We start from the raw sequence: 13,021 nt of genomic DNA on the forward strand, positions 1-13,021 counted from the left end.
TAAGAGATGAGTGAATTGAGGCTTACAAACTGATTAGTCTCAGTAGCAGAGCTTCTTCACCTGTGAGGGGCGGTCCCTGCAGATGAAGAAACGCCCACCCGCTGAAAGATTGACAGGGCCGGACAATTAGTTAATTGAAAGCTAATTGGAGCAGTGGCACAGGCAGGAGATTTTCAGGGCTGGGATAAATGTCAGGCCCTGTCAATCTTGTGGCAGATGGGCACTTCTTCACCTGCAGTGACAGTTCCCCCCCACCACCACAACCACCACCACCACATAGGTGAAGAAGCCCTTCTGATAAGATTAATTAATGAATTAGAATCAATTAGCTGATCTTTAGATTTCATCCTTTATGCGTCACATAAAATCTTTGTTTACTGGGAGCAATTTGTCCTGTGTACACATTGAAAACAATGAATCTGTATGGGGATGAATGATCACAGTAGTGATTGTTCGTCCCCACACAGAGGAGATGACTTTTGCATGTGAATGCAGCTTTCCTCTCTGCTCAAGATCATGCAGTTATACGGAATGTTTGGTTTGTTTCTGTTAGGATAGATCATCAATATCAGATTTGGTCGATCAACTATACAATGCATGAGCAGGAGGCAGACAGCCCTGTACACTGTGCAGATGCGGTGCCAGGTACTGCAGCTTATTACAATGGGAGCCGAGCTGCAGTACACTGGTGCTAGATACTGCACAGTGTACCGAGCCTTCTGCTTCCGCCAGTCCTAAGAAAAGGTCAGCAATATTTGTAGCCACAACCCTTTCATGGGGCATCTGTCAGCAGACTACAAATGTATCCATTCTTGTTTGGTCTCTAGATGCACTTTCTGCATAACAATGGTGCTTTAAATGCACTCTTTCAAAGGACTTTTCATTGGCTTTTGTTGTCTTTTATAAAGAGATAATGCACTACACAGGCTCACAGAGACCAATTAAGAATGAATGCATCTGTATGAAACTGGCTGACCTGTTGTATGTGCGCTTGGCAGCTGAAGGCATCCGTGTTGGTCCCGTGTTCATATATGCCCGCATTGCTGAGAAAAATTACGTTTTATTATGGGCAAATGAGCCTCTAGGAGCAACGGGGGCGTTGCTGTTACACCAAAAGGGCTTAGCTTTCTGCAACTACCGCACCCTCTCCACTTTGATAGACAGGACCAGGCATTAAAAACATCATCATGCTTGGCCATGTCCATGAAAGGGGAGAGGGCAGGGCAGTTGTAGAGCCTCTAACGGTGTAATGGCAACGCCCCCGTTGCTCCTAGAGGCGAATTTGCATGTAATAAAACATCATTTTTCTCAGCAATGCAGGCACATATGAACATGGGACCAACACAGATACCTTCAGCTGCCAAGCGTACATACAACAGGTCAGTCAGTTTCACAAATCTGCTGATAGATTCCCTCTAAGGGCCATATAACATCTGACTTTTTATCTTTCTACTCAATGCATTTGTCCTTTAATTCACCTGATCACAGTGCATCATATACCTGTGTTGGTATAGATGATGGCTAGGTGACTGGGTCAAATCGTTTTCTTCATTACTGTAAATTCCAATTTTACATTTACAAAGCTGGTTCACTATACAAACTATGCTTACTGCGCATGTTTACATCTGCTTTACAGTATACGTTTTCAGAGGCACGGTCTTCTTTTCTCCCGCTATGAGGGTTGACATGCATGTCTCCTGCTTCCCCTGGATTGTTATGTGCCAATATATAAAGGTCACCATAATTAACCGGGCCCATCGATCAGTAGCACTTACCATATGTTGGAGTGCTTTCTCTGCGACTCTGCATGCTGGCTCTTCCCTTGTCATACTCGTAGCAATAAAGGACAGCATCTTCCTCTACAGTATTGAACCGCTTTCTATACTCTTGGTCCAGAAATGAGTTTGGAGACTCTGACCCCTTCGATACTGGTTTTCCAAGTATATGACGGCTCACATCTTCACATGGCAAATTGCCTTTTTCATCTCTTTAAAAAATAATTAAATATTTTTAGTGAACATTTTAGTGAATGTATGATTTATTGATTACATTTTTTATTTTTATTTTTTTTGGGTAAATGCTAATTTGCTATATTTTTCTTCTGTTTACCATGTGTTAACATATTAACTTTATATTAGTAGGCAGGACTAACAGTGATACCATATAAACGTAATTTCTTTTGTTATATAATTTTTGCACAATAAAAACAGTTTTAAGGACATTTTTGAGGGTGCCACATTCCAAGAGCCATATTGTTTTTATTTTATCCGCCTATTTTATGAGCCCTGACCTAATATTTGTTTCACGGATTCGTATGTACTCTGGCTGTACCTTGGCCTGTTTCTTGATTACGAGTATTGCCTGCTTTGCACCAGTGTCTGACCCCCTGTGGTTCAACAGCTAACCACAAGGACTAATACATAAGGTAGAAGCCTGGAAGCTCTCCGGCAGCGAAGACCAGACCCCTGTATAGGGTTTTAAAGTTGAAAACCAGGTGACCACCAGGATAGCGCACTTAGATCTAGCACAAAGTCAAACCGATTAGGTGGCGCATTGGTTCCACACCCACTCCATGTAAAAAGCCCACCTACAGTGTACTTAACTTTTTAAGTGGGCATTTACATAACTTTTTCCGGAAAGAAGATAGATCAGTAAGTGAAAGGTATTACATTTAGCTGAGCTAGCCCTACAACGTACTATGTTTGGTTTAAACACTGAATTTCCTGCTGACAAATTACTTTTAAAAGAAGAAAACTTTATTTAAAAAAACAGGTATGCATTTAGTTCCATTTTTTAAAATACTAATGTTTTTCCAAATACAATAATCAAAAATATGTGTTAAATGGTTTGTCTCACTTCAGTATGGCATTTATTACCCACAGAGCTTTTCCAGCTTGTCTCTGCCAAGGTATTTCCACAGTCGTGGGATGATTGCAAGGTCTGGACTGCAGGTTTGCTTTTTAGGGCTGTAGTAAGCGTCCATTATTATGTCAGGAGACTTTCATTAGAGCGCTTTTTCACAGCATTGTGGTCCGGTGTTGATGAGGGATATTCAGCTGGGGGTCCTCTATCACCAGACGCGTTTCGGAGCTCTCGGTCTCCTTCCTCAGTGGTCCAGAAAATTACATCACTTAAAGGGATTTTTTTTGATAGGCTATAGCAACTATTAGTTCATGAAGGTCCTACCGCTGCTACCCCAACTAATCATGGGAACTGGGACCCAGTAACCCATGGGGCCTCCCAAAATGAACAGGGCAGCAGGTTGAGTATGCACACTGCTGCTTCACTGATCTCTACTATATATATATATATATATATATATATATATATATATATATATACACATATACACATATACACACACACACACACACACACATATATACACACACACACACATATATATACAGTTGCAAGAAATGTGAACCCTTTGGAATGATATGGATTTCTGCACAAATTGGTCATTAAATGTGATCTGATCTTTATCTAAGTCACAACAATAGACAATCACAGTCTGCTTAAACTAATAACACACAAAGAATTAAATGTTACCATGTTTTTAGTGAACACACCATGTAAACATTCACAGTGCAGGTGGAAAAAGTATGTGAACCCTTGGATTTAATAACTGGTTGAACCTCCTTTGGCAGCAATGACTTCAACCAAACATTTCCTGTAGTTGCAGATCAGACGTGCACAACGGTCAGGAGTAATTCTTGACCATTCCTCTTTACAGAACTGTTTCAGTTCAGCAATATTCTTAAGATGTCTGGTGTGAATCACTTTCTTGAGGTCATGGCACAGCATCTCAATCGGGTTGAGGTCAGGACTCTGACTGGGCCACTCCAGAAGGCGTATTTACTTCTGTTTAAGCCATTCTGTTGTTGATTTACTTATATGCTTTGGGTCGTTGTCCTGTTGCAACACCCATCTTCTGTTGAGTGTCAGCTGGTGGACAGATGGCCTTAAGTTCTCCTGCAAAATGTCTTGATAAACTTGGCAATTCATTTTTCCTTCGATGATAGCAAACAAACAACTCAACTTTGGTTTCATCTGTCCACAGAATATTTTGCCAGTACTGCTGTGGAACATCCAGGTGCTCTTGTGCAAACAGTAAACGTGCAGCAATGTTTTTATTTTTACAGTAGTGGCTTTTTCTGTGGTATCCTCCCATGAAATCTATTCTTGTTTAGTGTTTTACGTATCGTAGATTCGCTAACAGGGATGTTAGCATATGCCAGAGACTTTTGTAAGTCTTTAGCTGACACTCCTGGATTCTTCTTCACCTCATTGAGCAGTCTGCGTTGTGCTCTTGCAGTCATCTTTACAGGACGGCCACCCCTAGGGAGAGTAGAAGCAGTGCTGAACTTTCTCCATTTATAGACAATTTGTCTTACCGTGGACTGATGAACAGCAAGGCTTTTGGAGATACTTTTATAACCCTTTCCAGCTTTATGCAAGTTAACAATTCTTAATCGTAGGTCTTCTGAGAGCTCTTTTGTGCAAGGCATCATTCACATCAGGCAATGCTTCTTGTGAAAAGCAAACCCAGAACTGGTGTGTGTTTTTTTATAGGGCAGGGCAGCTGTAACCAACACCCCCAATCTCATCTCATTGATTGGACTCCAGTTGGCTGACACCTCACTCCAATTAGTTCTTGGAGATGTCATTAGTCTAGGGATTCACATACTTTTTCCATCTGCACTGTCAATGTTTACATGGTGTGTTCAATAAAATCATGGTAAGGCTACTTTCACATTAGCGCTTTTCTTTTCCGGCATAGAGTTCCATCACAGGGGCTCATACCGGAAAATAACGGATCAGTTTTATACCCATGCATTCTGAATGGAGAGTAATCCGTTCAGGATGCATCAGGATGTCTTCAGTTCAGTCATTTTGACTGATCAGGCAAAAGAGAAAACCGTAGCATGCTACGGTTTTATCTTAGGCGAAAAAAACTGAAGACTTGCCTGAATGCGCAGACCTTTAAAAATGAGAAAAAAAACAAATGCCGGATCCGTTTTGCCTGATGACACCGGAAAAACGGATCCGGTATTGCAATGCATTTTTCTGACTGATCAGGCATTTTTCAGACTGATCTGGATCCTGATCAGTCTGAAAAATGCCTGGTCAGAAAAAATGACAAGGAACTGCCTGCCGGAATCAAACAACGCAAGTGTCAAAGTACCCTAACATTTAATTCTTTGTGTGTTATTAGTTTAAGCAGACTGTGATTGTCTATTGTTGTGACTTAGATGAAGATCAGATCACATTTTATGACCAATTTGTGCAGAAATCCATATCATTCCAAAGGGTTCACATATTTTTTCTTGCAACTGTATATATTGGTATATAAAATAAACAAAAATACACATTTTTTTTTAAGTCATTCTGATGCTGTCTGGACTACCCCTTTAATCCAGCAGTATGTTTTTGGTGTGTGTTACTATACATTTATTCTATGCACAATAAATTGCTTATTTTTAATATATTTTATAGAATGTAGTTAAAAAAAAAATTGTATGTACAATTCTGTAAAACCAGTGTTACTCAAGAGAACCATTTACAGTCTCTAATTGTTCTCAGTTAGTATCTGAAGAATCATTTTTACTCAAGAGATACTAATGCGGCAAATTTCTATTAAGTCCCTCTCCTCCAGTGGGTATTACAGCATCATAACCGTTGATTTGAATAGTTGATTATTTACAGCTAGCATACAGATTGATGAGTATTAGGGAAAGAAATTATAATTAGGCCTTCATCACTTTACAATGGATGTCTTTGCTGCAGGGGTAAGCACAGTAAATCTTTGCTAACTTATATGAACAATTGTCCTCAGTACAACAGTTGGGAAAGTCTTGGACAGATTTACTTATGTAGATTCTTTCGATTATTTCTACTGACACATTAGAAAATATTTTAAAATTTCTCACCACAACTTGCATACAAATTAAGCCATATACCAGAATTCCCTGACAGCAACTTGCATCCCACTGTTCACACAACACAAACAAAGCAATAGTAGATCTTAGGGAGACCAGCTACAGAAAACACAGTGGAGCCTCATTTAAGAGTCTCAACACAGCAATCCAAAGCTCCCTGGGAAATAGTAATATTCAAAATAACCGTGGAGCCCCAGTTATGGGTCTTCAACACAGTGAAAGACAGATATCCCTCAAAGGAAGGAAAACCGAGCAAAGGGGTGTCCTCATTACAGGGATCACCAGATCCACCATATTAAGTGGCCCCTTTGTCAAGATCCTGCTCTTTCACAAGCCTTAACCATGTGACGGGGAAAACCTGAGCCAGTTATCCATCCACAGACAGATGTTTCGGGGTGTTGCCCCTCATCAGTGTGGAGTAGTTTTTTTGCTAGTTGGGAACAATGCCTTGGAGACAACAAAACAATAGCTGATCTTAGGGAGACCAGCTACAGAAAACACCATGGAGCCTCATTTAAGAGTCTCAACACAGCAATCCAAAGTGTAAAGTTGTTCACACAACAGAGATAGACACCCCCTCTCCCCCATCTGTCTTCGGTAGACTTTTGTCTCCACATACATATTTTGCTTCAGACCGGTGTTCCCATTAAGCTTTGGCAGATGCTTAGCAGGGTCGGCTCAGAGCTGGGCAAAGCCCTATCAAAGGTGGGTGATATGAAAACCTAAGATAATTGTCACATCAAAACAGCACACAGTATAACCCCTGCACCCCGTATACATAATCTCTGCACCATGCTGTACAGTTTACAGTATAATCCCTACAACATGCTATACAATATACATTATAATCCATACACCATGCTGTATACATTATAGTTCTTTATAGTTTTCTAGAGTACCGAACAGGCATACACCATTACATGAAGTCCCGGCTGCAGTGGTGAGCCGGGCTGTGGGGCACATTTAGGAAAGTGGTGCGCCAGCGCAACTGACAGGGAACACTGCTTAGACTGGCTTCTGATCCTGCCTTGTCTTGTTGGGGGTCCTGTCTGCTCTATGAAAGTATTTCTAGCTTTGTCTCCTAGCTTTGCTCCTGACCGCCAGTACTCTTCCTCGCTATATCGAATTCTTGACGTGCTTCTGACATTAATTCTAAACTGCCACCATCATGTTTCATTACCCCATCCAGTCCCGCCATTATGCCTTATCCACCAATTGGTCCTCATCTGCCAACTGGAACTTAGTAGGCCAAAATGTATCTTCAGACCATTTGAAACCTTCCAGTGTGACCCTAGGAGTCTGGCCAAGGAATACTACAAAGTCATCTTTATATGCTTCAACCCTAAACTTTAAATACATTTTAGAGTTAAAAAGTAAAAAGGTGATAAAAAAAAAAAAAGTTCTCTATTCACTTTATTTTGTAACTCTAATACTTTTTTTATTTAATTATTTTTTTAAACAAAATTGTGTTTTGTTTTTTACCATAGTGTGCTGGCATATATCTATATAGTATGTAAAAGGAATAGTATAGCATATACACTACTCACAAAAAGTTAGGGATATTTGGATTTCGGGTGAAATTTATGGAAACCGTAAAAAGTTCACGCTACAGTAAGATTATATCATGAAATAAGGGCATTTAAGTAGAAACATGCAACAGTGATTTCCTCATCTGGAAGAAACAAAAGCTAACAACAGTGGTGGCTATACCCCCCGCAAAAAATGTCAATGTCTCAAAAACTTGTGGCCTTGAGCATCAATTACATCTTGACAGCGATGTTTCATGCTGTTCACAAGTCGACTTATTGTCTGCTGAGGCATGGCAGCATCCGACTCTTCTTGAAGGGCGGTCCTCAGATCATTGAGGTTCTGGGGTACAGAGTAACGAGCCTCTACATGGCGACTCAGCTAATCTCATAGGTTTTCAATAGGATTCAGGTCTGGAGAAAGTGCAGACCATTTGAGGTACCGCAGTCTCCAGAAACCATTTCCTAATGATGCAACCTCGATGAGCTGGCACATTGTTATCCATGAAGATGAAATTAGGCCTGTGTTGTTCATGCAGAGGCACAATGACTGGATTCATGATGTGATTCAAGTAGTATGGTCTTGTCACTGAACAATTCACAAAATGTAGGGCAGTTCTGTATTGACTAGACATACCTGCCCGTACTATAACACCACCACCACCACCAAAGGCTCATCTGGTCACAACAGTGCCTGATGTATAGCGCTCTCCTTGACCTCTCCAACATCGTTGGCGGCCATCATTTCTGTTCAGCGTGAATCGACTTTCACCAGTGAACAGCGGTGAGGCACACTGGTCCCTCGTCCAGTGTAGATGCTGCCTGGTGCATGCAAGACCATGACGCCTGTGGTCAGTTACCCTTGCAAGTTGTCTAGCACATAGACCACGCTGATGTAAATGGTTTTGAATGGTCTAAATGCCAGGAGTTGTGTGACATTTATCATCCGGTTCTGCGGGGCACTGTTCACAATGAAGCGGTTCTCAGTGTGGGATATGGCCAAAGGACGTCCACTTTATGCCTTTCTGTGACTCTTACAGTCTCTCAGTATCTCTGTTGCAACCTGCTGATGACACTCTAAGCTCAGTGGCGAGGTACCTTTGATCAATTGTTAGGGGTCCTCTTGATCTCATGATGTCAAAATGTAAACAGCATGATGAGGAGGACTGTTTAAATTCCAATTCTAATTGAACAAGGAAATATATTGGGTGATTCATGGAACAAACACCTGTTGTGAATTTTGACATTAACATTAAGCTCCTTGTTAGAGAACCAAGTTATGCAAAAAGTACTGAAATATTGAACAGTTGGACATGAATTTAAAAAAAGGCAAATTTCCCTGAGTTGAGGGCAGCATTTCAGGGCATAAACTGGGAGCAGCTACTGTCACATAATAATACTGAAGATAAATGGTAAAGCTTTAAATCCACATTGAGTTAATGGCACAAAAAAATATATAGTATAAACGGCTAAAATTAAACCCCCCATGGGTTACAGCTACTGTAAAAAGGCCAATAAAAGACAAAAAAAGGGCATTTAAAAAATACAAATCTTAGGGGTCAGCTATAGCTTTTGAAGTTTACACAGGGCTTAATAAAATCTATAAAAAGGAGATAAAATTAGCAAAAATACTAAATGAACAGCAGGTGGCAAGAGAGAGCAAAACAAATCTCCAAAAATTCTTTAAATATTTAAATGCCCCTATATATAAATAATAGTAAAGGGGGGTTAGTCATTGAAGATAAGGAAAATGCAGAGTTACTAAATGTTTTTTTTTAGCTCTGTATATACAAAAGGAGACAGGAGCTGATATCTGTGGCGCTGGGGCTGTTGGCACATCCAGTAATTGGCTAACTGTAGATATGTTCCAAGATAAGTTAAATAGGGTAAATGTGAACAAGGCTCCGGGTCCAGATGAATTAGACCCAAGAGTGCTTAAAGAGCTCAGTTCAGTCATTGCTGTGCCCCTGTTTATAATTTTTAAAGATTCTCTAGGTACTGGTACAGTGCCAAGTGATTGGCACAAGGCAAATGTGGTGCCCATATTCAAAAATGGATCATGGTCCTTCACAGGTAATTATAGACCAGTTAGTTTAACTTCTGGGAAAAATGTTTGAAGGACTCTTAAGGGACTATATACAGTGCCATCCTCCTTCAGGTAATAGATTGTGATTTTAGATTGGATAACCATGCTGACACTTATTGATGAATTTTAATGAACAGGTGTCATTGGGAGTAACACATTGTCATTATTGGTATATTTTAATTAGAGGAGGTACTATGTACGATATATAAGTTGCTCTTAGCTCACTTTTGATTATGCTTGATAAAGACTACCTGTCAGTCGAAATGTCACACTTTTTGGCGCTATTTGCACATTATTTCATGGACCCACTGTGAATAACTTTCACTTCTGGAGATGCTGCTATCATTTTGCTTTTGTTTGCTGATCGGATGACCGAGATGGATCTAAGGTCGTGGATGAGCTGATGCATTCCAGGTGGTGTCTGTAACCGGGATTGAGTGCTGCTCTTAACGTTTTATTCACTATATACAGGAGCGTGTGACTGTAAAGAATAATATAAGTGATAACCAACATGGGTTTACCAAGGACAGACGTTGTTAGGCTAACCTGATTTGTTTTTATGAGAAGGTGAGTAGAAGCCTGGATGTAGTGTTTATGGATTTTGCAAAGGCTTTTGATACTGTTCCTCATAGAAGTTTAATAGTTAAAGTAATGCTTGGAAAGTATAGTCTGTAATTGGATTAAAAACTGGCTGAAGGACCGTGCCCAGAGAGTTGTGGTGAATGATTCCTATTCAGAATGGTCCCAGGTTATAAGTGGTGTACCCCAAGGTTCAGTGCTGGGTCCTCTATTATTTAATTTATTTATTAATGTTTTGAGGATGGGATTGATAGCACCATTTCTATTTTTGCAGAGGACACTAAGCTGTATAGTACTGTGCAGTCTGTGGAAGATGTCCATAAAATACAAGTTGACTTGAACACTCTGAGTGATTGGGCATCAACCTGGTAAATAAGGTTCAATGTGGATAAATGTAAAGTTATGCATCTTGGTAGTAATTAGAGGTGGGACGATGAATCCGTCGAATCCACAAATCCCTCTAATTTTTCTGGATTCGTGGACTCTAATCCCGACGTAATTTACGAAATTCGAATCAGACGAATCCCGCCGCGACGTCACGTGCCCGCGCCTCCCGAGACGCCTGCTATTTCCCTACCCGTGAACTTTCCCTAGTAAAACCCTAAGCAAGCCACTGGCGGATCCAGGGGTGGGCAACGGGGCAATTGCTGCCCCCCCCCCCCCGAGCTGCTCAGAAGTGGGGGGCGGTGGCTGCAGGGCACAGGGAGATGAGCGCTTCCATTGTGGAAGCGCTCATCTCCATAGTCATCTGTATTGCTGTCCTCAGGACAGCGATACAGATGCCTGTGCTGCGGCGGGGCATGGTAGGGAGAGGCGTGTCTCTTCCCCTTCCTCTGATAGGCTGCAGGCACTAGGCCGGCAGCCTATCAGAGGCCGTACAGCGCGGGACACAGGCCGGAAGAGGGCTGCATCGCATTGCTGACATGGAGGTAAGTATAAGTGTTATTTTTTTTATATGTACAATAGTTTTACTGGCACATTAGGGAGGCTCTTGTTACTGGCACATTGGGGGCCTCTTGTTACTGGCACATGATGGGGGGGTCTCTTGTTACTGGCACATGATGGAGGGCTTATTACTGGCATGTGATGGGTGGGCTCTTATTACTGGCATGTGATGGGTGGGCTCTTATTACTGGCATGTGATGGGTGGGCTCTTATTACTGGCACATGATGGGGGGTGCTTTTGTTACTGGCCCATCATGGGGGGTGTTCTTATTACTGGCACATGATGGGGGGGTGCTCTTGTTACTGGCACATGATTGGGGGCATCTATGGAGGCATTTATTACTGGCACATTATTGGAGGCACTTATTACTGACACATTATTGGGGGCACTTCTTACTGGCACATTATTGATGGGCACTATAGGGGCATCTACTGAGGCCACAAAGAAGGGGTATTTTATATAGGTGGCTCTGTACAGTAGCATTTTATACTGGGACACATTATGGTGGGTACTATGGGGAAGGGGGAGAAGAGTACTATGGGGTCATTTACGGGGGGCACTAAGAAGGGGTATTTTATACTTGCAAATTATGGGGGACACTGAGGGCATCTACTGGGGCACTATATATGGGGAATTTTATACTGGTACATTATGGGGGCACTAGGAGGAAGGGGGGAGAGGAGCACTATGGGGGCATTTACTGGGCGCACTATATAGGGATATTTTATACTAGCACATTATGGGGGCATTATGGGGACATTAGCTCAACTGGGGGCATTACAAGGGGGTATTTTTTGCACTGTCATATTATAACAATAATTATTTCTACTGGGGGGGGCATTATGGTTGGCTTTATTACTCCCCCATGGTATGACCCCCTAGTAGCAGCACCAACCTCTCCCTGCTCTGCTATCCCTCTGCCCCTCCAAATCCTTATTATGAAATCTTTCTCATTAGGATAAAACACAACATCAGCTCCACCGAGCCCCCCAGCCAAGTGTTGAAGTGGTGTCCGAGATCCCCAAGTGCCAAGCGAATTGTAAGTTTTCATGGTAAATATGTTTGTTATACATATATAGCATACACTGTGCCACACAATATACAGTATACCTCTACACTGTGTAGTCTGTTCTATAAGCACCATTGTTTTGTGGCGGCGGACAGAAAATAATCTGGAAGTGCCCCTCCCGAGACCAGGCTCTGTATCTGCCATTGAAGCAAGCACCGCATAACAGCAGCTAGAGGAGCGCCCTAACCTCGGGTCCCGGGCCGCCGCCTCTGCCGTGCCCGGGCAGCGGGTGACACTCTCTGGACTTGTTTGCACAGCTCTCCTGCCAAGTTTTTTTTTCTCCACCCACAAAAGAGGTTTGAGCCTCTTCAGCCACCTTAAAAGGTATCGATTCCAGTAGTTAAGAATAAAATATGGGTCTGGCTGCTAGGTCCACTTTTTCTCCTCACACAGGCCACAGCCTGCCTGCCAGCTAGATTCTCCCCAGTTCTTAAGGGGCCAGCATGGGCGTCCCAATCCTCACCAGCCAATGTCTGGAAATCCTGGGGTATTTCAGGTACCTTCCAGTGGGAAAGTGAGAAAAGAGGTCCCTTAGTGTACTAAGTCCCTGAAAAGTTGTTTTGATCTATTGTCTTCTCTTGTGGCTCACCTTTACCCATGATGGTCCTATGCTGCCTGCTCTGACTTGTTATTGTATTGCACATACACCAACAGCCCTGGCCCCCATCTCAGACAAAAATTCTGCCTGATCCCTCGATGCCCTGCATTGGTGTCTCTTACCCCGTAAGTCAGCTGTGAACTACACAGGAACTACGCCAAGATGTGGCGGTCTGGTGGTCATCTGTAGCGAAGTCCAGATCCCTATATAGGTATTAAAAGGTGAATGCCAGAGAACTTCCAGGATAATGCCCTTAGGTTTAGCCCAAATTCAAA

The 13,021-nt window shown here is 42.1% G+C and overlaps 1 protein-coding gene across 3 annotated transcripts in view; it reads right to left on the minus strand.

Moving 5' to 3' along the window:
• CNKSR2 (connector enhancer of kinase suppressor of Ras 2) overlaps window positions 1-13,021 on the minus strand; it is a 422,681-nt gene that overhangs the window by 203,710 nt on the left and 205,950 nt on the right. For all 3 annotated transcript variants that reach the window (XM_040423664.1, XM_040423663.1, XM_040423662.1), the window contains one exon: window positions 1,776-1,987. In XM_040423664.1, the coding sequence (XP_040279598.1) occupies window positions 1,776-1,987 (212 nt within the window). The remainder of the gene's footprint in view (window positions 1-1,775; window positions 1,988-13,021) is intronic.

Source organism: Bufo bufo, chromosome 3 (genome assembly GCF_905171765.1).
Source record: "Bufo bufo chromosome 3, aBufBuf1.1, whole genome shotgun sequence".
Classification (NCBI taxonomy): Eukaryota; Metazoa; Chordata; class Amphibia; order Anura; family Bufonidae; genus Bufo; species Bufo bufo.